At 48.9% G+C, this 21,233-nt stretch overlaps 1 protein-coding gene and 1 non-coding gene across 5 annotated transcripts in view; both read left to right on the top strand.

Moving 5' to 3' along the window:
* Positions 1-334: 334 nt before the first annotated feature.
* SRCAP (Snf2 related CREBBP activator protein) overlaps positions 335-21,233 on the top strand; it is a 32,830-nt gene continuing 11,931 nt past the window's right edge. Inside the window, exons 1-25 of one of the 4 annotated variants that reach the window (XM_045786019.2) lie at positions 335-639; positions 2,099-2,172; positions 3,018-3,280; positions 4,488-4,739; positions 6,444-6,629; positions 6,873-7,013; positions 7,775-7,997; positions 8,113-8,387; positions 9,015-9,105; positions 9,247-9,336; positions 9,833-10,021; positions 10,107-10,441; positions 10,543-10,720; positions 11,271-11,407; positions 11,652-11,821; positions 11,937-12,129; positions 13,666-13,802; positions 13,891-14,077; positions 15,550-15,719; positions 16,315-16,580; positions 16,792-17,079; positions 17,565-17,726; positions 18,005-18,190; positions 18,408-18,674; positions 19,026-20,533. In XM_045786019.2, the coding sequence (XP_045641975.2) occupies positions 3,227-3,280; positions 4,488-4,739; positions 6,444-6,629; positions 6,873-7,013; positions 7,775-7,997; positions 8,113-8,387; positions 9,015-9,105; positions 9,247-9,336; positions 9,833-10,021; positions 10,107-10,441; positions 10,543-10,720; positions 11,271-11,407; positions 11,652-11,821; positions 11,937-12,129; positions 13,666-13,802; positions 13,891-14,077; positions 15,550-15,719; positions 16,315-16,580; positions 16,792-17,079; positions 17,565-17,726; positions 18,005-18,190; positions 18,408-18,674; positions 19,026-20,533 (5,685 nt within the window). In that variant the 5' untranslated portion in view covers positions 335-639; positions 2,099-2,172; positions 3,018-3,226. Of the gene's footprint in view, positions 640-671; positions 934-2,098; positions 2,173-3,017; positions 3,281-4,487; positions 4,740-6,443; positions 6,630-6,872; positions 7,014-7,774; positions 7,998-8,112; positions 8,388-9,014; positions 9,106-9,246; positions 9,337-9,832; positions 10,022-10,106; positions 10,442-10,542; positions 10,721-11,270; positions 11,408-11,651; positions 11,822-11,936; positions 12,130-13,665; positions 13,803-13,890; positions 14,078-15,549; positions 15,720-16,314; positions 16,581-16,791; positions 17,080-17,561; positions 17,727-18,004; positions 18,191-18,407; positions 18,675-19,025; positions 20,534-21,233 lie in introns of those variants that run through there. The other 3 variants (XM_045786017.2, XM_045786018.2, XM_045786020.2) reach the window with 3 other exon arrangements.
* Positions 8,796-8,924, top strand: LOC123784792 (small nucleolar RNA SNORA30/SNORA37 family). Its single transcript, XR_006777552.1, has one exon. It is a non-coding gene; the product is annotated as a small nucleolar RNA SNORA30/SNORA37 family (small nucleolar RNA).

Genomic DNA, 21,233 nt, shown 5'->3' with positions numbered 1-21,233 from the left:
TGTAAAACGAAGCAGCTATGTAAGCGGACTGCCGTGGGGAATCCAGAGGCCCAGACTCTACTGCTAACTTGCTGAAAGTACCTGACAAATTGCTTCAGCTCTCTGGGTGATCTATTAAAAAACGGGGGACTGCTCTGAATTGGCAGCCGCAATGCAGCTCCACTGGCACTTTCTCTGGTGGAGGATAAAGACGCTCCGCCGCGGGGCAAGCGCGGAGTCTCCAAGGGAACTACATCACCCAGCCTGCTTTGCGCTTCAGGCAGCGCCCTACGCTTCACGCGAGCCTCCCCGTTCCCCCAACCTCCAGTTACTGTCTCTCGCGAGAGGACGGGCCGCGCCGGCGATAGCGATAGTGAGCTGTGGTGGTGGTGCTGGTGGTGGTGGTGGCGGCCGAGACGGCGGCGGCCATTTTGGTGGGGCCTCGGAAGCGGCGGCGGCGGTTCGCTGAGAGTAGCGTCTTCCATTTTTCCCACCCACCGCCCGCATCTCTGTGCCGTGAGAGGAGGCAGTGGAAGCAAGGCGGTGGCAGTAGCCGCGGGCCCCAGGGGAATTTAAAGGCCGCGAAGGCGGCAGCCAAGAGGGGGCCCTCCCCCCTCCTCGGCGGGAGGGGGGGTGGTGCGCACGCCCCCGAGGACGCAGGTAAGGAGAGGGAGACAAGATGGCGGACGCTCCACAGTTCCCCCTCCCCTGACGGGTGACTGCGCGCGCATCTTTCCGCCACCGCCTCTCCTCCCACCTTCCCGGGGTGCTGCGCGCGCACCTTCGGCCGGGGCCCCGGGGCCGGTGCGCGAGGCTGTCGGCGCGCACCCATAGAGACAGGCTGAGGGGGGCCAGGCCGGCCAGCACAGGGCCCGGGCGCATCTCCTCTCCCCTCCCGCCCGTCTGCGCACGCGTGCCTGAGCGAGCGAGCGAGCCCTGAGAGGACGGACCCAGGTGCGCTCCTGCCCGCCCACCAACCCCAGCCCCCCCCCCAGGGGCGCGCGGGAAGAGGAAGGGGGGCGTGGGACGAGGAGTCGGGGCGCGCGCCCACCATATCCAGTCAGTAACCAGGACCTGGCGGCACGAACCCTCCCTTATGTCAGCCCTTCGCGGTCTGGTGGTGGGGGGCTCCCTGACGGGTAGGGATGAGAGACTTCCCAGCCTGCGACCCTTGCGTGCGTGGGTTTGGGCTCTGGCGGGAGCCCCCGGGCGGTGCGCGCAGCCGGCTCTCCTCACCTCCAGGCGCGCACGCGCGGGCCCCTCCCCCAGTCCGTAGCGCACGTTGGGTGGGGTGGGAGTCTAGGAGGGGGCGGGGCTATCTTAGGGTTAGTGGCAACTTGGGGCAGAGGTCAAGGGTCACGCCGGGTCAGTCTGTTGGAAGGAGTTGGGAGAGAGCAGTGAAGCCGGGGGTCAAGAGTTCAGGTGTCTTGGATTCTGGTTAGCTCGGGTCCTGTGACTCTATTGCGGAGGAAGGAGTGAATGGAAGGCTACACCGTGGTGAAGGAATTTCCTTAAACACTGGGGAAACACTTCCGGGCCTTTGGTGGGTTTACCCCACCTGTTTCCGGGGCACGGTTCTTTGCTGAGCGGTCTTTCTCATTTCTGACTTCTCCTCTAATGTCTCCTGCTGCAGTTCTTGTGTTTGGGGAAGTGTCTCATGGAGCAGGTATAGGAGTTACAGGGCCCTGCCCTGAGGAGGGCAGGATTCTCCTGTGATTCCCTTCAACCCTAACTGCAAAGGAGAGCCAACATCTTTCTGAGCTTCTGGATGTGACAGCTCTTTTTGCTTTGTTATTTGCTCTCAGATCAGTGGTTGGAGCCTTTTACGCTTAAGCTTTTCAAAGGTTTTTGTTTTTTGTTTTCTTTTTTTTTTTGCTTCACTTTGGTGCTTCTCCTCCAGCCAGAATCTTAGGTCTCTAGGGAATTCTGTTATCGCAAAACATGATTTGCTTTTATTTTTTGGAAATGTGAGCTTTTCTTTTTACTGTAACTCTCTTCTTTTCAGCCTTTGATTTGGGTATATTTAAAAGCCTCAAAAGTTGTTGTAAAGAAGGCTTTGATAGATGTTGGTAAATGTGGATTTGTTCCTCACGGCTGTTTTCCTTCCCTTCTGTTTTAGGCCTGATTCCCCTCAGTACGGCGGCACCGTGGAAGTACAGACTTTCACAGGGGGTGTGGTCTCAGCTCACACAGGTGAGGGTTCAGATACTGTTTTGTGTACTGATGCGAATGGGAGAGATGTTTGAGATAATTAATGAGAAACATTATAAGTCAGTATTTTTGGTTTGATGATAGTGGTGCAAGAACAAAACTGGACGTGTGGATAGAGAAAGGTCTGATCACCCTGGTTCTCCCAAGGAGAGCAGCACATTCTCCATGGTTTTGGCATCAGACTACCTAAGTTTCAGTCTTTCTGTCAATTCCTGACTGTGTGACCTTATACAAGGCATTTAGGTCTCTGTGTGTGTTAACTTTCTAACTTATAAAATAGGGAAAGTATTAGAATGCATGCTTCATTTAGGTCAGGGATATTTTCTGTCTCTATCCTTAGTATATAGAAGGAACTAAATAAACATTTATTAAGGTGTGAAAAGTACCTGGCTTGCAACATAGGTGTGAGGATTATAGAACATATCAAGTTGGTGCTTAGTAAATTATGACACATAGTGGAAGCTCAAGAAACATAGGCTGTAATCATTGTTCATTATCTTTATTCTTGAACGTTCTTGTGTTTTGTGTTTTTTGTGGTTTTTTTTTAGATTCATTTATCATTTTATTTTATTTATTTATTTTTAAAGATTTTATTTATTTATTTGACAGAGAGAGAGAGATAGCCAGCGAGAGAGGGAACTCAAGCAGGGGGAGTGGGAGAGGAAGAAGCAGGCTCCCAGCAGAGAAGCCTGATGTGGGGCTTGAACCCAGAACGCTGGGATCACGCCCTGAGCCGAAGGCAGACGCTTAACGACTGCGCCACCCAGGCGCCCCTAGATTCATTTATCATTTTAAATCCCATTTTTACTCTTTTTACCCTACTTTAGGTGCTCCAGAGGCCGGTGGACCTGAGCGGAGGCTGGGACGCCCTAGTGGGCCCCGGGCCCTGGAAGGCGGGTCCCGGTGGCCGGTGGCCCAGAATGAGGCCAGCTCCCAGCATGCCCTGCAGCCGGACGCCAGCCCCTCGGCCAGCAGCAGTGGTGATAACGACCCAGTCATTCTTCAGGCGTCCAAAGAGGAGCCTGGGAGTGGGACCATGCAGAGCAGCCCCTCCCCTGCTCACCCTCAGCTCCCAATCCTGCAGACACAGGTTTGAAAGTGGAAAGGGTTCCTTTTCTGCTTCTGCTTTGTGGGCTGTTGGCTCTGAGGCAGAAGAAATGTGGCAAGTTAGCCACGTTTCCATGATCCTAGCTATCTGTGTTTAGAAAATTTCTGGTGCTCAGGTTGACCATCAATCCTCTTAGATACTTATGTTCTTTTTGCCATTAATTTAATATTGATCGCTAAGAGTGTAGAAACTCCTTGTTACCTGAAAAGGGTTGAATTAGACCAGGTTGGAAATGGAGGTTGGACCAACATGCTCCTAAGACTGTGAGCTTTGAGAATAGTTGTTTGTTTAGGAATTGAAGCAACGTAAGCATTGTAGATGGTGTGTAGTGTTTATGCTTTTCTCATACTAAGGAAGTGCCAGAGGTGAAAAAATGTGGCTTTTGAGAGTAGACATATAGAGGTTTGCATAGAGTAGGCTTTTGATGGGTATGGATTTGATACTTATAATTTTCCTGAGCAGCTGGGGAATTTTGTGATACAGTCTTTTGTCATTTAACTGAGGTAGGAATTTCAGTGGCATACCTGTGAGGCTACTGTGCCGGAGTGATGTTTATGAATTTCCTCACTGTCCACATTTAAGTGAGACTTTGTTCTCTACTTAATATTGGTTGTGCAGCACCTTGTAAAGTAATAGGTGAGTGTTTGAGAACAGTTCTTCCCTTCTCACCTTCTTAGTAACGCCTCTTCCCTTAACACCTTAGAATGCCTCTTCCCTTCTCACCTTCTTAGTAAAGGAAACTACCAAGATAGATGAAGAACGTAGAGGTTTAAGTGATCTTGGTGGTGGTCTTTGTTTTTCTTTGAATTTGGCGGTAACTCACATTTATTCTAATAGGTGAATCTGCCATACTGGCTGCGTAAAGGAAGGAAGAGTAGGGAGTTGTTTATGTGAGTGAAATTCTTGAGGTTCTGAAAGGATCGTTAGCATTTGAAATTACATGCTATGGTATTCTCGAATTCAGGAACTGTGTAAATGTCAGGCTATAACTTCTTTGCATGCCAAGCATCTATAAACTTGGGTCTGTTATCTTGAATACCTTATCAAAATATCCTGTATATTTGTGCTTATAAAAACGAGGTTGAGCATTTACTCTGGAGGGTTTTTTTATAATGTAGAATGAAATGATATGAGAACTTCTGGTATGGTGCTAAGCATTCATTTTATCTGTCATTTTCCGTTTTTCTAGATGGTGTCGGACGGCATGACAGGCAGCAATCCTGTATCCCCTGCCTCATCCAGTTCCCCAGCCTCTAGTGGGGCAGGCGGCATCTCCCCCCAGCATATAGCTCAAGATTCCTCTCTGGATGGACCTCCAGGGCCCCCAGATGGTGCCACAGTGCCCCTGGAGGGGCTCAGCTTACCCCAGGCTGCTGACCTGGCTAACAAGGGCCCAAAGTGGGAGAAGAGCCATGCTGAGATTGCAGAGCAGGCCAAGCATGTACGTACTGGGAAGGCCTATGAGGATTCTTCTTTCCTCAACTTCTGTGTCCCATGAGCATTTTATATTTCCTTCCTTGTGGATTTAGAGTATAGGCTCTGCCTTAACGATCTTGAGCAAGTTGCTTGAGGAGCCTCTACTATAAGGTAGAGGTGGTGTAGTAGTTTAACAGTAGACCATTGTGAGGTCTAAGTTGAAGAAGAAAATAGACAAGAAAGTGCTTTGTAAACTGTAAGGCTCTTAAGATTTACTGGTTTCTGCTTCTCATTTCTATCCTCTAGCCTCTTTTGCCTTACCCAGTGGTAAGTGTGGTCCCTGGACCAGCAGCATTGGCATCACCTGGGAAATTTGTTAAAAATGAAAGTTTGTTGGTACCCCTCTTCCACCTATCCATTTAAAGCTCGAGGGTGGGGCCCAGCAGTCTGTCTTAAAAAGTACTCCAGATGATTCTGATGCATGTTTAAATTTGAAAGCCATTGGTCTAATACCCTTGTGTTTCTTCATGTTTTCCTCACCGTCGGGCCATTTAGTTCCCCTATGTCATCTCTGGCTGTTATTTCCTTTGATTTAGTTTTTGTCAGGAGAGGAAAAGAATAATGAGGGCAGTTGTCTTGAGTTTGTTTGTTTTTAAAGATTTATTTATTTATTTTAGAGAGGAAGTATGGGGGGGGGGCAGAGGGACAGGGACAGAGAGAAAAGCCAAGCAGGGAGTCCGTTCTGACGGGGGCTGGATCCCACAACCCTGAGATCATGACCTGAACCAAAATCAAGAGTCCAGTGCTCAACCAACTGAGCCACCAGGCGGCCCAGTTGTCTTGAGTTTTTAAGTCACTTTTGTTGATTTCGAATGCTTTCACTTTTCTGCTTATGAAATTTAATTACTGTAGAAACATGTTACCTTTTTGTCATCCTAACTGTTGTTTAATATTTTTATGTATAACGTAAGAATTTTCACCAAAATGTATGTTTTTATAAAAATATTTTTGTAAAAACGAATAAGATTGTGTACGTTGGGCTTTATATTTCTAAGCGTGAACATAACTCTTTCTCAAGCAGAATTCGACAGTGATGAAGATCCTTTGTATCCAGTCTGTAAGGAAGGGTATACTCCCTGCTTCTCTGGAGGCTTCCCTTGGAATATGTTTTCCTTAGTCTTTCCTATGTTCTTGGGGCATGGAGATTGAGTGAAATAACGGAAAGAACATGAAATCTGGTGTCTGGAGTCATTAGACCTATTTTTTTTTTTTTAAGAGTTTATTTATTTATTTGACAGAGATAGAGACAGCCAGCGAGAGAGGGAACACAAGCAGGAGGAGTGGGAGAGGAAGAAGCAGGCCCATAGTGGAGGAGCCTGATGTGGGGCTCGATCCCAGAACACCGGGATCACGCCCTGAGCCGAAGGCAGACGCTTTAACCGCTGTGCCACCCAGGCGCCCCCATTAGACCTATTTTTAATTCCCAGCTCTTATCATTTCCTGGTTGTGTGATTTCAAATAAATCACTTAATCTCTCTGATCTTTCCCCCCCCTTCACTTGAAAAGATTATAATACCTACTTACTTGCAGGATTGGTATGTGGACTTAAGACACATAAAACACTCCATCCAGACAGTGCCTATGTATAATCACTGCCCAGGAATTCAGCTGTGCTCACGAGGTAGCATATATGTGCAGTAACTTGATTGACGTAGCTCTTCCTCGTTAGGAAGCTGAGATTGAGACTCGGATTGCTGAGCTGCGGAAGGAGGGTTTCTGGTCACTGAAGAGGCTGCCTAAAGTGCCCGAGCCTCCCCGCCCCAAAGGCCACTGGGACTATCTATGTGAGGAGATGCAGTGGCTGTCTGCTGACTTTGCTCAGGAGCGTCGTTGGAAACGGGGTGTAGCCCGTAAGGTATGTCATCAACCGGGCCTACCTTCCATATTTCTTTTCCAGGTTTTCTTTTCCTTGATAAGTGGGTTGGTTTGAAGGGAACCAAACAGAACAAACAGTATAGGGTGCTTATTAATGCCCATAGTCTCAGGAGGCAAGCTCTGACTTCCCAGATTTCTTGGACTTGATTATTCTCTTTGCTCTTGAGGAAGGAGCAGGAGACTGGCCTTGGAGTGTTTTCACTCTGGTTCCTTGTTCCCACAGGTTGTGCGCATGGTCATCCGGCACCATGAGGAGCAGCGGCAGAAAGAGGAACGGGCTCGTAGAGAAGAACAGGCCAAGCTACGTCGAATCGCCTCCACCATGGCCAAGGACGTCAGGCAGTTCTGGAGCAATGTGGAGAAGGTAGGCATCAGGGATTGGGAAAGGGAAATGCCTTAGGTTTGCTTGGTGGGTAGCATGGTAGCAGGAACAATCAAAACTTCTCCTTGAGAGAGTGAATATTCTAACTTCAGGCAACTCCAGTGACATTTCTGTTGTACATTGGATCTCTGTGGCATTGAGTGCTGTAAAGAAGAAAGAAATACAGTGGAAAAATATGGTCCTGCTTTTGATATTATTAATAGGACTTCTTGATCCCTCTAGGCAATCTGTCCTCTGCAGGGTATTCAGCATGCTTTTCCTAAAACCAGGGCCATTTACCTGTTAAAATACCATCGAAGTTCTTAGTAATCAAATTGTTCTCGTATATTAAGTTTTGTTTCTCAAGTACTACCTGGTTTCTGTCTGTATATTCAGTTTTGTCTCCTGCCAGTTCCTTTTCTTTTCTATTTCAGATACTACTTTTTTTGCACATCCCTTGTAACTTACTCATGTTCTTTTTGCTGCCAGGAGTGCCTTTCTCCTCATGCCCACTTAGGGAACACCTTCTTAGTCTCTAAGATTCAACCCCAGATACATTTGTAAATCTTTCCCTGATGCCTGAAGTTTTTAAACTGGTTCTTCTCTTTCCTGTGCTCCCTTTGTGCTTTCCTCAGAAGCACTTTAAAGGTCATTTAGTTTTTCCCTCTAGAGGCTAGTACAGAGGAAATTTCCCTAAATGTGGGGGAAAAGAGTACATGAATAAAAGATTATCTTCGTGACCTGTCCATTTCATGCTGTGGCAGGTGGTGCAGTTCAAGCAACAGTCCCGGCTTGAGGAAAAGCGTAAAAAAGCTCTGGACCTGCACCTGGACTTCATTGTGGGGCAAACTGAAAAGTACTCAGACCTTTTATCTCAGAGCCTCAACCAGCCGCTAGCATCCAGCAAAGCTGGCTCTTCCCCTTGCCTTGGCTCTTCCTCAGCTGCCTCTAGTCCTCCACCTCCGGTTTCCCGGCTGGACGATGAAGGTGTGTGTCCTCTTTGGCTCTGTTACTCTTCCTCGTGTACCCTTTCCAGAGCTGAAAACCCACCCTGTGGCTTGCAGGGCCCCGTGGACTTTGTGACCTTGTTCTCCTGCTATAGATGGGGACTTCCAACCCCAAGAGGAGGAAGAGGATGATGAGGAGACGATTGAGGTTGAAGAACAACAGGAAGGCAATGATGCAGAGACCCAGAGGCGTGAGATTGAGCTGCTTCGACGTGAGGGAGAATTGCCATTGGAAGAGCTGCTCCGTTCCCTCCCCCCTCAGCTGCTAGGAGGGCCTTCCAGCCCCTCGAGAACCCCCTCATCTCGTGACAGTGACACCCGAGATGGGCCTGAAGAAGGTGGTGAAGAAGAGCCCTCTCAGGTGTTACAGGTATGGGGAGAATGGGTAGAGGGAGGACTCAGAGTGGGAGCAGAGGTAGAGTTCTGGGGTATAAGGTCGGTTGTGGTTTTCAGGAGTTCTTCCTGGTGTAGGGCAGTTGGCTTTCATTTAGGGATGGATAGGGAAGAGTCTGGGTTTGGGGCAAGCTGCATTCTGAGCTGGGCAGTTTCTGGTGCTGTGGTGGAAGAACGTACTGTCCTCTACTCTTTAACTGCTATGTGGCCTTGAAAAAAATACTTAATCTGGTTCTTGCCACTTCTGTGAAATGATCCCCATACTTCCTATTGGTTTGTAGGTTTGGAGCTGGGATGATAATCTTGAAGTCTTTTCTGGACCTAAGCTGTCTCTTTCTCATATGTCCGAGTGCGTGCAGATGGTGCTGGGGCCTGTGTTTCTTACCTAGCACTTTCACAGATCCTCCTCCAGGCGGTGGGGCCAGGATTTGGTAGCTGGTGCTGAAAGAAAACCCTTGATTGCATCCTTGCCCTGGGACTGTGCCAGTGGCAGCTGTCACTCAGTGGGACAGAGAGACTGTTCTGTGACATCGTATTCAACATTGTACCTTTCTCCTGCTGCTCTAACCTTAGGTCTTCTCCCTTTTCCTTCTTTGCCATACAGGTGAAGCCCCCACCCTCTGTCACACAGCGCAACAAACAGCCTTGGCATCCCGATGAGGATGACGAAGAGTTTACTGCCAATGAGGATGAAGGTCAGTCTTGTTCTCTTTTTCCTATTGCTCCTTCCCCTTTGAATTATCTGGACCTAACATTTCATGCTTTCTTCTCTCTTCAGCTTGGACTGGGTCCTGTGATTCTGTTCCCATTGATTTTGCTTCATTTTTTTTTCCTAGCGGAGGATGAAGAAGATACTATAGCAGCTGAGGAGCAGTTGGAAGGGGAGGTGGATCATGCCATGGAGCTGAGCGAGTTGGCTCGAGAAGGTGACATTCACCAGACGTTTACTGAGCATCCGCTTGCTGTCTTTTCTGTGCAGAATGCCAGGGATAAAGAGATGAATAAGACACTTTTTATCCCCCTTGGAGGAACTCCAGGTCTAATGACAAAGACAGATGTAAACAAATAATTATAAATAGAATATGACGACTGGTTATGGTGGAAGTTTGAACAAAGTGCTATGATAGCTTAGTGGAGCTAACGTAAGAGGGTGTTGGCCATGTTTGACTTGAACCTTAAAGGAGATTTCGTTTGATATTATTCCTCCCAGTGGAAGGCAGCAGTGTGTACAGTTCTAGCCCAGGCTGTGGGGCTTGGCGTTAGTAGCTGGTGCTGAAAGCAAGCTCTTCTGTCTCCCTTCAGACCTGAGCCCAGTAGTGTTTGTAGAAACCTAGATAAAATGAACTGGCACCACGCACACCCCTCCCCCTTCCCCCCTTTCCCTTGAAGCACCCGGAAGCTCATCCGTTGTTTCTTGTCCAGGCGAGCTGTCTGTGGAGGAGCTGCTGCAGCAGTACGCAGGAGCCTACGCTTCCGACGCCTCTGCCCCGGGCTCTGGGACTAGCGAGGATGAAGATGAAGATGAGGGTGAGGCGGACAGCTCTGACTGTGAACCAGAGGGCGCCACAGAAGCCGAAGAGGGTCCTCAAGAGGACAGTAGCAGTCAGTCAGGTGAGTGTGCGGTCCTGGGCACACCGGAGGGGAGACACGGGAAGAGTAGGTATGGTGCGCACTCAGCCTTGGTCTTGTGCTTTAGAATCTGCTGAGGAGCAGAGTGAGGAAGAGGAAGATGAGCATTCAGAGGACGAAGAGACAAGCGGCACTTCAGAATCGGAGGAGTCTGAGTCCGAGGAGTCGGAGGAGTCTCGATCACAGAGCCAAGCAGATGAGGAAGAGGAGGAGGAGGAGGAGGATGACTTTGGGGTGGAGTACTTGCTTGCCCGGGATGAAGAGCAGAGTGAGGCAGATGGGGGCAGTGGACCTCCCACCCCAGGACCTGCCACCACTCTAGGCCCTAAGAAGGAAATTACTGACATCGCTGCGGCAGCTGAAAGTCTTCAGCCCAAGGGTTATACCTTGGCCACTACGCAGGTAACCCCTGACCCCAGCTTCTGCTTTCTCCTGTCTTGACTTTTTTGTTTCTTAGTGACCAGTGCCTCATTTCTGCTGTGATACCTCTTCCTCCCTACCAGGTGAAGACACCCATCCCCCTGCTCCTGCGGGGCCAGCTCCGGGAGTACCAACACATTGGGCTGGACTGGCTGGTTACTATGTATGAGAAGAAGCTTAATGGTATTCTTGCTGATGAGATGGGGCTAGGCAAGACAATCCAGACCATCTCCCTGCTTGCCCACTTGGCCTGTGAAAAAGGTAATGAGGCAGGGCCCTTCCTCTTGGGTCTCCTTGGCCAGCTCCCTGCAAAGCCTGTTTAATGGTGACTAGCTGCGGGATGGTGAACACTCACCGTTTTGCACTGTTTTGGTAGCTTCATTGACTCCGGTCAGTAACTATGGAGATGCCAGCGTAGGTGCTAGGATTCTTAGGAGGGGCCATTAGGATAGATTGGTCAGGGTTATACCTGAGGAACCAAAACAGAGCCCCAAAGTTCATATTTCCTTACCGTCTCTTTTTTAAATTCTGCCTAAAATCTTTCGATTTTGTTTTTTTTAAGTTGAGGTATAATTGACATAGAACATTCTGTGAGTTTCTGGTACCCAGCATAAGGTTCTGATACTGGCACACATCGTGAAATGATTAGCGCAGCAAGTCTAATTAACATCCACTACCACAGAGTTAACACAAACTTCTTTCTCTTCTGATGAGAATTTTTAACACCTCTTTTAATGATTTTCAAATATGCAATCCAATATTCCTAACTATAGTTACCATGCTGTACATCTCTCATTCTTTTGCTAAACAGGTAACTGGGGTCCCCATTTGATCATTGTCCCCACCAGTGTGATGCTGAACTGGGAGATGGAGCTGAAACGGTGGTGCCCCAGCTTTAAAATCCTCACTTACTATGGAGCCCAGAAAGAGAGGAAGCTCAAGCGGCAGGTTAGCTCTCCCTGTGATCGATATTCCCCCGGCCCCGCCCCACCCCCACCGCCCATTGATGCCTCTTTTACTCTTAGGCCCTTTCCTCAGAGGAGTTCCTTTTCCTCCCCTTTCTGTTGCTGCCTTCTGCTCCTGGGACTTTCTTTTTTCTCCATACCTGATATGTCCTTTGAGGACCTTAGCATGTCTTTTCTTTATCCTTTCTTTTCACCGCACCGTCTGCTGCTTTCTCCTGATACCTCAGGGCTGGACCAAGCCCAATGCCTTCCATGTGTGTATCACGTCTTACAAGCTGGTGCTGCAGGACCACCAGGCCTTCCGTCGCAAGAACTGGCGCTATCTCATTCTGGATGAGGCACAGAACATCAAGAACTTCAAGTCACAGCGCTGGCAGTCACTGCTCAACTTCAACAGGTGGAGATAGAAATGGGGATTTGTGGGAGGGTTAACTTGGCCTGAAGGGTAGGATGCTCAGAAGGTTGGGACCTTGCTGATCACCCTCCCTCTAATTCCCTCTGTTTCTTTGCAGCCAGAGACGCCTGCTCCTCACAGGAACTCCACTGCAGAACAGCCTCATGGAGCTGTGGTCCTTGATGCATTTTTTGATGCCCCATGTCTTCCAGTCCCATCGCGAGTTTAAAGAATGGTTCTCTAATCCCCTAACTGGCATGATTGAGGGCAGCCAAGAGTACAATGAGGGTCTAGTAAAACGCCTCCACAAGGTAGGGCCTGTAGCAGTTTGGCAGGGGTATTGGGAGTGGCAAACTAGGGGCGGTACCTAGAAAACCTTTAGGGAGAGGGAAGTTGGTACAGAGCTGAATTCACTCAGTTGTCAGGTGACAGTGTTCTAGTGACTGACCCATTGCTGAATTGAGTGACCTCATCTTAGTCATCATTTTACTTGTTTTTTTTCTAATAGTGACATTTCTGTCTTTATTCTCTGAGTAGAATGATACTGCTGATCAGTCCTTGCTTAGATTTCTTCTTACCAGGCTTTCCTCAACTTTCTTTGGATTCTCTCTTGTTTTTTTCTTCTTTTTTTTTCTTTTGTTTTCTCTGGCTCCTCTTCCTTTGTCCAGCCTTTTTTTTTTTTTTTTTTTTAATTTATTTTAGAGAAGGGGAGGGGGAGGAGCAGAGGGAGAGGAACATGCAGACTCGTCCGTGAGTGCAGAGTGTGATGCAGGGCTCAATCCCACGACCCTGAGATCATGACCTGAACCGAAATCAAGAGTCGGACACTCAGCTGCTTTGCACAGCTTCTAAGTAACATCTCTCATGGGACGCCTGGGTGGCACAGCGGTTAAGCGTCTGCCTTCAGCTCAGGGCGTGATCCCGGCGTTATGGGATCAAGCCCCACATCAGGCTCCTCCACTAAGAGCCTGCTTCTTCCTCTCCCACTCCCCCTGCTTGTGTTCCCTCTCTCGCTGCCTATCTCTGTCAAATAAATAAATAAATAAATCTTTAAAAAAAACAAAAAAACAAAAAAAAAAAAACAGCATTCTGATCTTTACTCTTTTGTCTCAGTTTATATATGTTAAGGCTTTAAAAACTCTCCAATTTGTATTTTTACTCTCTTAATCAGTTAACCTGTATTTAAATTTGACTTGATGTCTTTAATTCAGAGTTTCTCTTGAATGTATTCTATTTAAGCCAAACATCTCAAGTCTTACAGCCTACTATTTTCTGTTTTGTTCAGTCATGCTGTTATTTTGGTAAATAGAAACCAGAGTCATCTTTAGCTACGTTTCTTTCCTTCATTGTATTCCTATTTTCTGTTTCTTCCATTCAATTTAAAGACTGTCCTATCAGATTTTACCTCTTGGGATTTCAGATTTGCCTTTTGTTTTCTATGCTGCTGTCACTGCCACAATTTTTGTTCTCAGCTTCTCTCCTGGATTTCCAACTTTCACAATGTTATAAATTTATAGTTCCTCCCTGAAATGTAATTTGAGTCATCCCTTCTGCATAATTAGTTGCTCTGCCCTCAGTGTCTTTTTTTTTTTTTTAAGCATTTCTTGAGTGGTATTATCATCTTTATGTGTATCTCCTTCAACAGACAGTAAAGTCCTGGGCGGAGGGCTTATATTTGATTCCTCTCTGTGTGAGTGATTCCTGGCATGCTTCATGGCTTCATGAGTGTTTACTGAAGGTCTAAGCCAGGATTCTGCTGGTCATCAGGCCAAGACCCAGCTAGAGGGGCTAGGCTGGGGCTCCGTGCCCGTCGTTCTCCTGTCAGCCTCCTACTTATTTGCTTTTAGGTTTTGCGGCCTTTTTTGCTGCGCCGAGTTAAGGTGGATGTTGAGAAGCAGATGCCTAAAAAATACGAGCATGTTATCCGCTGCCGGCTCTCCAAGCGTCAACGCTGTCTCTATGATGACTTCATGGCACAGACCACGTAAGGAAGGATCGAGGGTGTCCCTGGGGCCCTGTACTGGAACAGATGTGATTGTCAGGATGCCCCATTTATTTTTCCTCTCTCCCAGAACTAAGGAGACACTAGCCACAGGCCATTTCATGAGTGTCATCAACATTTTGATGCAGCTGCGGAAAGTCTGCAATCATCCAAACCTGTTTGACCCTCGACCTGTTACCTCCCCCTTCATCACCCCAGGAATCTGCTTCAGCACCGCCTCTCTGGTGCTAAGAGCCACTGATGTCCACCCCCTCCAGGTAAGTTGTTCCCAAGGTTATTGGCCCTGCCCTAACCCTGCATCCTTTTCTTTAGGCTGGAGTCCGACCTTTTGCATCCTTCCCTCCTTGTAAACTGAGCACTATTTCCCTGGTTTCATTGTTTTCTAACTCTGTGACTTTGGGCAAGCTAATCATTAATTGATCTCTAACCCTAAGTTTGCTTGTCCTTGAAAGTAGGGATTGTGAAGGCCTATTATCTGCAGTATGTTTGTGAAAATTGTGTTAATATTTTTGAAAGTGCCTGACATGTTAGTGATACTTAAATATTATTTTGTTTTCCTGTTCCTTCCCTCTTTTTGGCCACTCCCCCCCCCCAATTTTTGGTTTTGTTGTGGTAAAATACACAAATTTTATCATTTTAACCATATGTTTCAGTGGCATGAATACATTCACATTGTTGTGCAACCACCGCCACCATCCATTTTCAAAACTTTTTTCATCTTTCCAAATTGAAACACCACACACACTAAATAATAACTCCTCATTGTCCCCTTTCCCCCAGCCCTTGGCAGCCAGTACTCTACTTTGTCTAAGTTTGACTATTCTAGGTACTCGTAAATAGCAGCATACGGTATTTGTCCTTTTGTGACTGGCTTATTTCACTTAGCAGATTGTCTTCCAGGTTCATCCATGTTGTAGCGTGTGCCAGAATTTCCTTTCTTGTTAAGTTTGGGTGATGCTATTTCATATGTATGTCTACATATCTGTATAAATCCACATTTATACATGTATATATACGGCATTTTGTTCATCTCTTTACCCATCAATGGACGCTTTGGGTTATTTTCACCTTCTGGCTATTATAAACAATGCTGCAATGAACATGGGTGTATGAATACCAGTTTGAGTCCCTTCTTTCAATTCTTTTGGGTACATACCCAGACATAGAATTGCTGGATCATATGGTAGTTTTGTTTTTGATTTTTTGAGGAACCGCTGTAGTGTTTTCCATAGCAGCTGCTCCATTTCACATTCCCACCAGCAGTGCACAAGGGTTCTAATTTCTCCACATCATTGCCAGCACCTGGAATTTTCTGTTTTATTATAATAGTCATCTTAACAGGTGTGAGGTGGCTGTACCTCATTGTGATTTTGATTTGCATTTTCCTAATGATTAGTGATAATAGAGCATCTTTTCATGTGCTTATTGTGTATTTTCTTTGAAGAAATGTCTATTCGGCATATTTGCCCGATTTTTTTAATTGGGTGGCTTTGTTGTTGAGTTGTAGGAGTTCTTTGTATGTTCTGGATATTAACCGCTTATCAGATACATGATCTGCAAATATTTTGTCCCATTTGATAGCTTGTTTTTTCACTTTGTTGGTAGTTTTTGATGCAGTCCAATTGATCAGTTTTTTTCTTTTGTTGCTTGTGCTGTTGGTGTCATATCCAAGAAGTCATTGCCGTATTGGTCCCTTTGACACCATGCTTTTGTGTTCTTCTTGTACCAGCGGATAGACATGGGTCGGTTTGATCTTATTGGCCTGGAGGGTCGTGTCTCTAGATATGAGGCTGACACATTTCTACCCCGGCACCGCCTCTCCCGCCGGGTACTGCTAGAGGTGGCTACTGCTCCTGACCCCCCACCCCGGCCTAAATCAGTCAAGATGAAGGTCAACAGGTACCAGGGCTGAGGGATAAAGGGATGGGTTCCTAGAAAAGGTGGCTACAGCTGGCTGGGAGCAGAAATTGGGGTGAAAAGGAGAGAGTTGGAGGCTAGGCTAGAATGTTTATTACATGGGATGGATGCAAAGTACTGGAGGAATTGGGGGGTTCTGGGAGGGGCCCTTGTGTTTGTCACTGATTTGTTTCCCCCTTTTTCTGCTTGGTGCTTTTCCGTTATTTGGATTTCTTTTCCTGTTTCTCCTTTGTGTCCTTTTCCTTTACCCCTTTTACTTTTTAATCTCTCTGTTATGTTTCTGCTTCATCATCCTTATTTTTTTCTTTTCCTATTTTTTTTTTTTTTAAAGACTTTATTTATTTATTCGACAGAGATAGAGACAGCCAGCGGGAGAGGGAACACAAGCAGGGGGAGTGGGAGAGGAAGAAGCAGGATCATAGTGGAGGAGCCTGATGTGGGGCTCAATCCCATAACACCGGGATCACGCCCTGAGCCAAAGGCAGACGCTTAACCGCTGTGCCACCCAGGCGCCCCTCTTTTCCTATTCTTTATTCTCCTTCCCTCCCTACCCACCCTTTTGTTTTTGTCCTTATAGGATGCTGCAGCCAGTGCCCAAGCAGGAAGGCCGGACAGTGGTGGTGGTGAACAGCCCACGGACCCCTTTGGGCCCTGTCCCAGTCCGACCCCCTCCAGGCCCTGAGCTCTCCACTCAGCCCACCCCTGGCCCAACCCCTCCAGTGCTGCCAGCACCACTGATGGTGTCGGCCTCGCCCGTTGGGCCCCCGCTTATTCCAGCATCCCGGCCTCCTGGCCCTGTTTTGTTGCCCCCACTGCAGCCCAATAGTGGGCCTCTGACCCAGGGTGAGTTACAAGGGGGCCAGCGTGCTGGGGGGGTTACCTCAGGGAGATTGTGCAGATTGGGGAAGAAGTAATGAAATTAGAGTGTTGAGGGAGCTAAATTGGAGACAGAGGTGTGTGTTTGATGGCTTGGGAGCATGTGTGGAGATTTCTGGGAGCAGGCTAAGGCTCTAGTCAGGGTGTATCTGACAAGATGTTTGCTTTGTGTCTACAGTGTTGCCATCCCCCCTGGGTGTCCTTAGTGGGACCTCACGGCCTCCTACGCCAACCCTGTCCCTGAAACCGGCCCCACCTGCTCCTGTTCGCCTAAGCCCTGCCCCGCCTCCAGGCTCCTCCAGCCTGTTGAAGCCCCTGACAGTGCCACCAGGCTACACTTTCCCTTCTGCTGCTGCCACCACCACCTCTACCACCACGGCCACTGCTCCCACCACGGCAGTGCCAGCTTCTACTCCTGCACCGCAGCGCCTCATCTTGTCTCCTGATATGCAGGCTCGCCTGCCCTGTAAGTTCTCAGGGGTCTGGGAGTGAAGGCTTTGAGATGGGAGGAAGGTTTATGTGCTACAGGGCTGGAGAAAAGCTCAGGAATGTGAAAGTATAAAATTCTAGGTGGCTGATGTATGTGAAGTATTTTGCTGTATACTGGAAATTCATAATCAAGTCAGGGAGTTCTCAGGCGAGTGGGGGAGATGACCCAGAGATGAGTAAATAGTGGTAAACCTAGCAGTAGAAAGTTATTTGGGGTAAAGGGCAGTGTGGAGTTGGTGGTGGTGATAAGCTCAGTACGGTGGCAGGCCATTAGAAGATAGAAAGGAGATGCTAAGCAAATAAGTGGAAGGTAGCAGCACATCAAAGGCTCAAAGGCTGAGTTCATTGGAATCTGGTAAATTGAGGGGGAGGATTGGAGGAGCTGGAGACCTGTGCTTTGTGGGGCGAGGTGGTGGTAGAGTCATCCATGTGTACATTCAGCCCCTTCTTTGTTCCTAGCAGGCGAAGTGGTCAGCATCGGGCAGTTGGCCTCACTGGCACAACGTCCAGTGGCTAGCGCAGGGGGAAGCAAACCTCTCACCTTCCAGATCCAGGGCAACAAGCTGACTTTGACTGGTGCGCAGGTGCGCCAGCTTGCTGTGGGGCAGCCCCGCCCGCTGCAAAGTAGGTAAAACCCACCCCCTGTCCTGCCTTTTTTCTCCTCTTCCTTGTCTCTTTGTTTTTGTTGCTCTTTTCAGATGTCAGTCTTTATGTTTCTTTCCCTAGCTTTTGGTGGGTGGGGCCAAAGGGAATGTTTGGAGGGGGTCTTTTGAAAAAGATAGGAATGAGGTCATTCTAGAGAAGTTATCCCCTCTCTATTCTTTCCTTTTCCTCTTGCCCTTGCCTCTGTCCTCCTCCGGCTGATAGCTGCTTCTCTTTCTTTCTCTCTTCCCTTAACCCAGGGAATGTGGTGCACCTGGTGTCAGCAGGGGGGCAGCACCACCTCATCAGCCAGCCTGCCCATGTGGCTCTCATCCAGGCCGTGGCCCCGACCCCTGGCCCCACCCCTGTCTCTGTGCTGCCTTCTTCGACCCCCAGCACCACCCTTGCCCCCACTGGCCTCAGCCTTCCGCTTGCTGCTAACCAGGGTGAGGCTCCTGGCCTTCCTACTTACTTAGCCCTTGCTGGCCTTGGTCCCTTCAGGCATGCCCTGGGCTACTGTCTGTCCAGCCTTCCCTCAGTGTTGTTTTCCCTTGCCAATATCTCCATATCTGTCTGCTACCCTCTCCTGCCCCTGGACTATTTCCATCCTTTGGGTCTCTTGTTTCTTTTCTACCTTCCCCTCAATGTAGCTTCCTCTTGCAGTGCCACCAACCATGGTGAATAATACAGGCGTGGTGAAGATTGTAGTGAGACAGGCCCCTCGGGATGGACTGACTCCTGTTCCTCCGTTGGCCCCAGCACCCCGGCCTCCGAGTTCTGGGCTTCCAGCTATGTTGACTCCACGCCCCACATTAACCCCTGGCCGGCTACCCACACCTACTCTGGGTACTGCCCGGGCCCCCATCCCCACGTCCACTCTGGTGAGGCCGCTTCTCAAGCTGGTCCACAGTCCTTCGCCTGAAGTCACTGGTGAGTCCAGGTGGCTAAGAGCAGATGTTTTTGCCAGGAATGGACATAGGGTGGTCCGGAGGGTTTCTTAGTCACAGTAGCTTTCCTGTTTATCAGCACACTGATACGCTCACTTTGTAGTGGGCCCCAGAACTAGGCTGCCGAGGTCTTGCCTTATTTTAGAATATACTTCTTAGAATCTTGGAGGGAAAGGAAATGTTAAATTGTCAGAGTCCTTGAATCTTTGACCTCATAGAGTGGGAGTGAAGGTTTTCTGGGAAAGGGATGAAGCGTGGGGGTAAGGGAAAGGGTGGGACAGGGTAATAGAGCAAGACTAGAAATCTGGGGCTAACTCATCCTCTGTCTCCACAGCTTCAGCACCCGGAGCTGCTCCCTTGACCATCTCTTCTCCTCTCCCCGTGCAGTCCTCACTCCCTGGGCCAGCCTCTTCTCCAATGCCAGTTCCCAGTTCCTCCCCCCTCGCCAGTCCTGTGTCCTCTACAGTCTCCGTTCCCGTGGCATCTTCACTTCCCATCTCTGTTTCCACCACGCCTCCTGCCCCAGCCTCAGGTCCACTCCCTGTCCCCATCTCAGCCCCCTTGCCTGTTTCGGCTTCCGGCCCAGCTCTGTTGACCAATGTGACTCCAGCACTGGCACCTGTTGTCTCAGCGGCTCCTGGACCTCCCTCTTTGGCACCAGCTGGGGCCTCCTCGTCAGCATCAGCTTTGACTCTAGGTTTGGCCACAACTCCATCCCTGTCTTCATCTCAGGCACCTGGTCACCCTCTGTTGTTGGCTCCAGCCTCTTCACATGTTCCAGGCTTGAACTCAGCTGTGGCCCCAGCATGTTCACCTGTCCTGGTACCAGCTTCTGCTCTGGCCAGTCCTTTTCCGGCAGCACCAAATCCAGCTCCAGCTCAGGCTTCCCTTCTGGCTCCAGCACCTTCCGCATCTCAGGCTCTAGCCACCTCTCTGGCTCCCATGGTGGCTCCACAGACAGCAATCCTGGCTCCTTCTCCAGCTCCTTCTCTGGCTCCTCTTCCAGTCCTGGCTCCATCGCCAGGTCCTGCTCCCCTGCTGGCACCATCGCAGACTCCGGTTCCAGTTCTGGCTTCATCATCTACTCCAGGAACCTCTTTAGCTTCAGCTTCTTCACTGGTGCCAGCCCCAACTCCTGTGTTGGCTCCATCATCAACTCAGACCATGGTACCAGCCCCGGTTCCATCACCTCTCCCAAGCCCGGCTTCTGCGCAGACGCTGGCCTTAGCCCCAGCTTTAGCATCCTCTCTCGGTGGCTCATCTCCATCTCACACCCTCTCTTTGGGAACGGGGAACCCTCAGGGGCCTTTTCCAGCTCAGACCTTGTCATTGACTCCAGCGTCATCCCTAGTACCAGCTCCAGCCCAGACATTGTCTTTGGCACCAGGACCACCACTGGGTCCATCGCCGACGCTGTCTCTGACTCCAGCACCCCCTTTGACTCCAGCTTCTCCAATGGGCCCAGCCCCAGCTCATACGCTGACTTTGGCTCCAGTATCGTCATCTGCTTCACTCCTGACCCCAGCTTCAGTGCAAACATTGACCTTGAGCCCTGCCCCAGTTCCGGTGCCCACCTTGGGCCCAGCTGCAGCCCAGACTCTGGCACTGGCCCCGGTCTCAACACAGGCCCCAGCTTCCCAGACATCCTCCCTTGTGGTTTCGGCATCTGGCGCTGCTCCCATGCCCGTCACCATGGTATCCCGGCTGCCTGTTTCCAAGGATGAGCCTGAGACACTGACATTGCGCCCTGGTCCCCCCAGCCCTCCCTCCACTGCTACCTCGTTCAGTGGTCCCCGGCCTCGACGCCAGCCCCCACCACCACCTCGTTCCCCTTTCTATCTGGTAAGTTTTACTCCCTCAGAGAGAGGGAACAGGTAGTTGATTTTCTTTGGAGTGTTGGTAGAGTGGATGGAACAGAACAACGTTATTTTTATCATGGTAAATTACGAAGCCTAGTTTTGTGGACCTGATACTTGAATGTGATGTTGGACAAGTTCCTTCTCTTTCCTGGCCCTGTCCTCTTACCTGTATCATGGGAATAATAATCTATATTTTGCTTTTCTCAGAGGAGTAATTGAGGACCTAATATGGTTTTGAAACTCTGAAGAATTACTGATAGTTCAAGGCTGCCTTGTTACCATTGGTCTTTTTGGTGCTTGCTTATTCTTGAGTCAGTGTTGGCATGTAATTGCCTCATTTTACGGATGAAGAAACTAGCCCACTAAATGGTGTTATAAAGATGACACAACTTGTGAGAACTCAGATGCGTTGACTGCGTTGGTCTCTCCTCCTGAGGCGTTCCTCAGATAGGGAGACTTTGCTCAGTTGCTAAAACCATCACATTGTCAAGTATTTGAACTTGTGAGGGGAGGAGGTTGGCACCATGGAATACAGTTCTCTAAAGATGACGAGCCTTTGACTGATGGGTATCTCTTGTAGTTTTGTTTTGTTTTGTTTTTTTTACCTCCACAGTGATCAAGTGGGTAATAAAAAGAACTACGTTTCTTGCCCTTCCATGAACTTGTGGTAGCCATTTTTTTTC

The sequence above is a fragment of the Ursus americanus genome, chromosome 2 (assembly GCF_024610735.1).
Source record: "Ursus americanus isolate L20-20 chromosome 2, mUrsAme1.1.p, whole genome shotgun sequence".
Classification (NCBI taxonomy): Eukaryota; Metazoa; Chordata; class Mammalia; order Carnivora; family Ursidae; genus Ursus; species Ursus americanus.
Note: the sequence above shows the minus strand (reverse complement) of the source record. Positions and strands in the feature narration are given on the sequence as shown.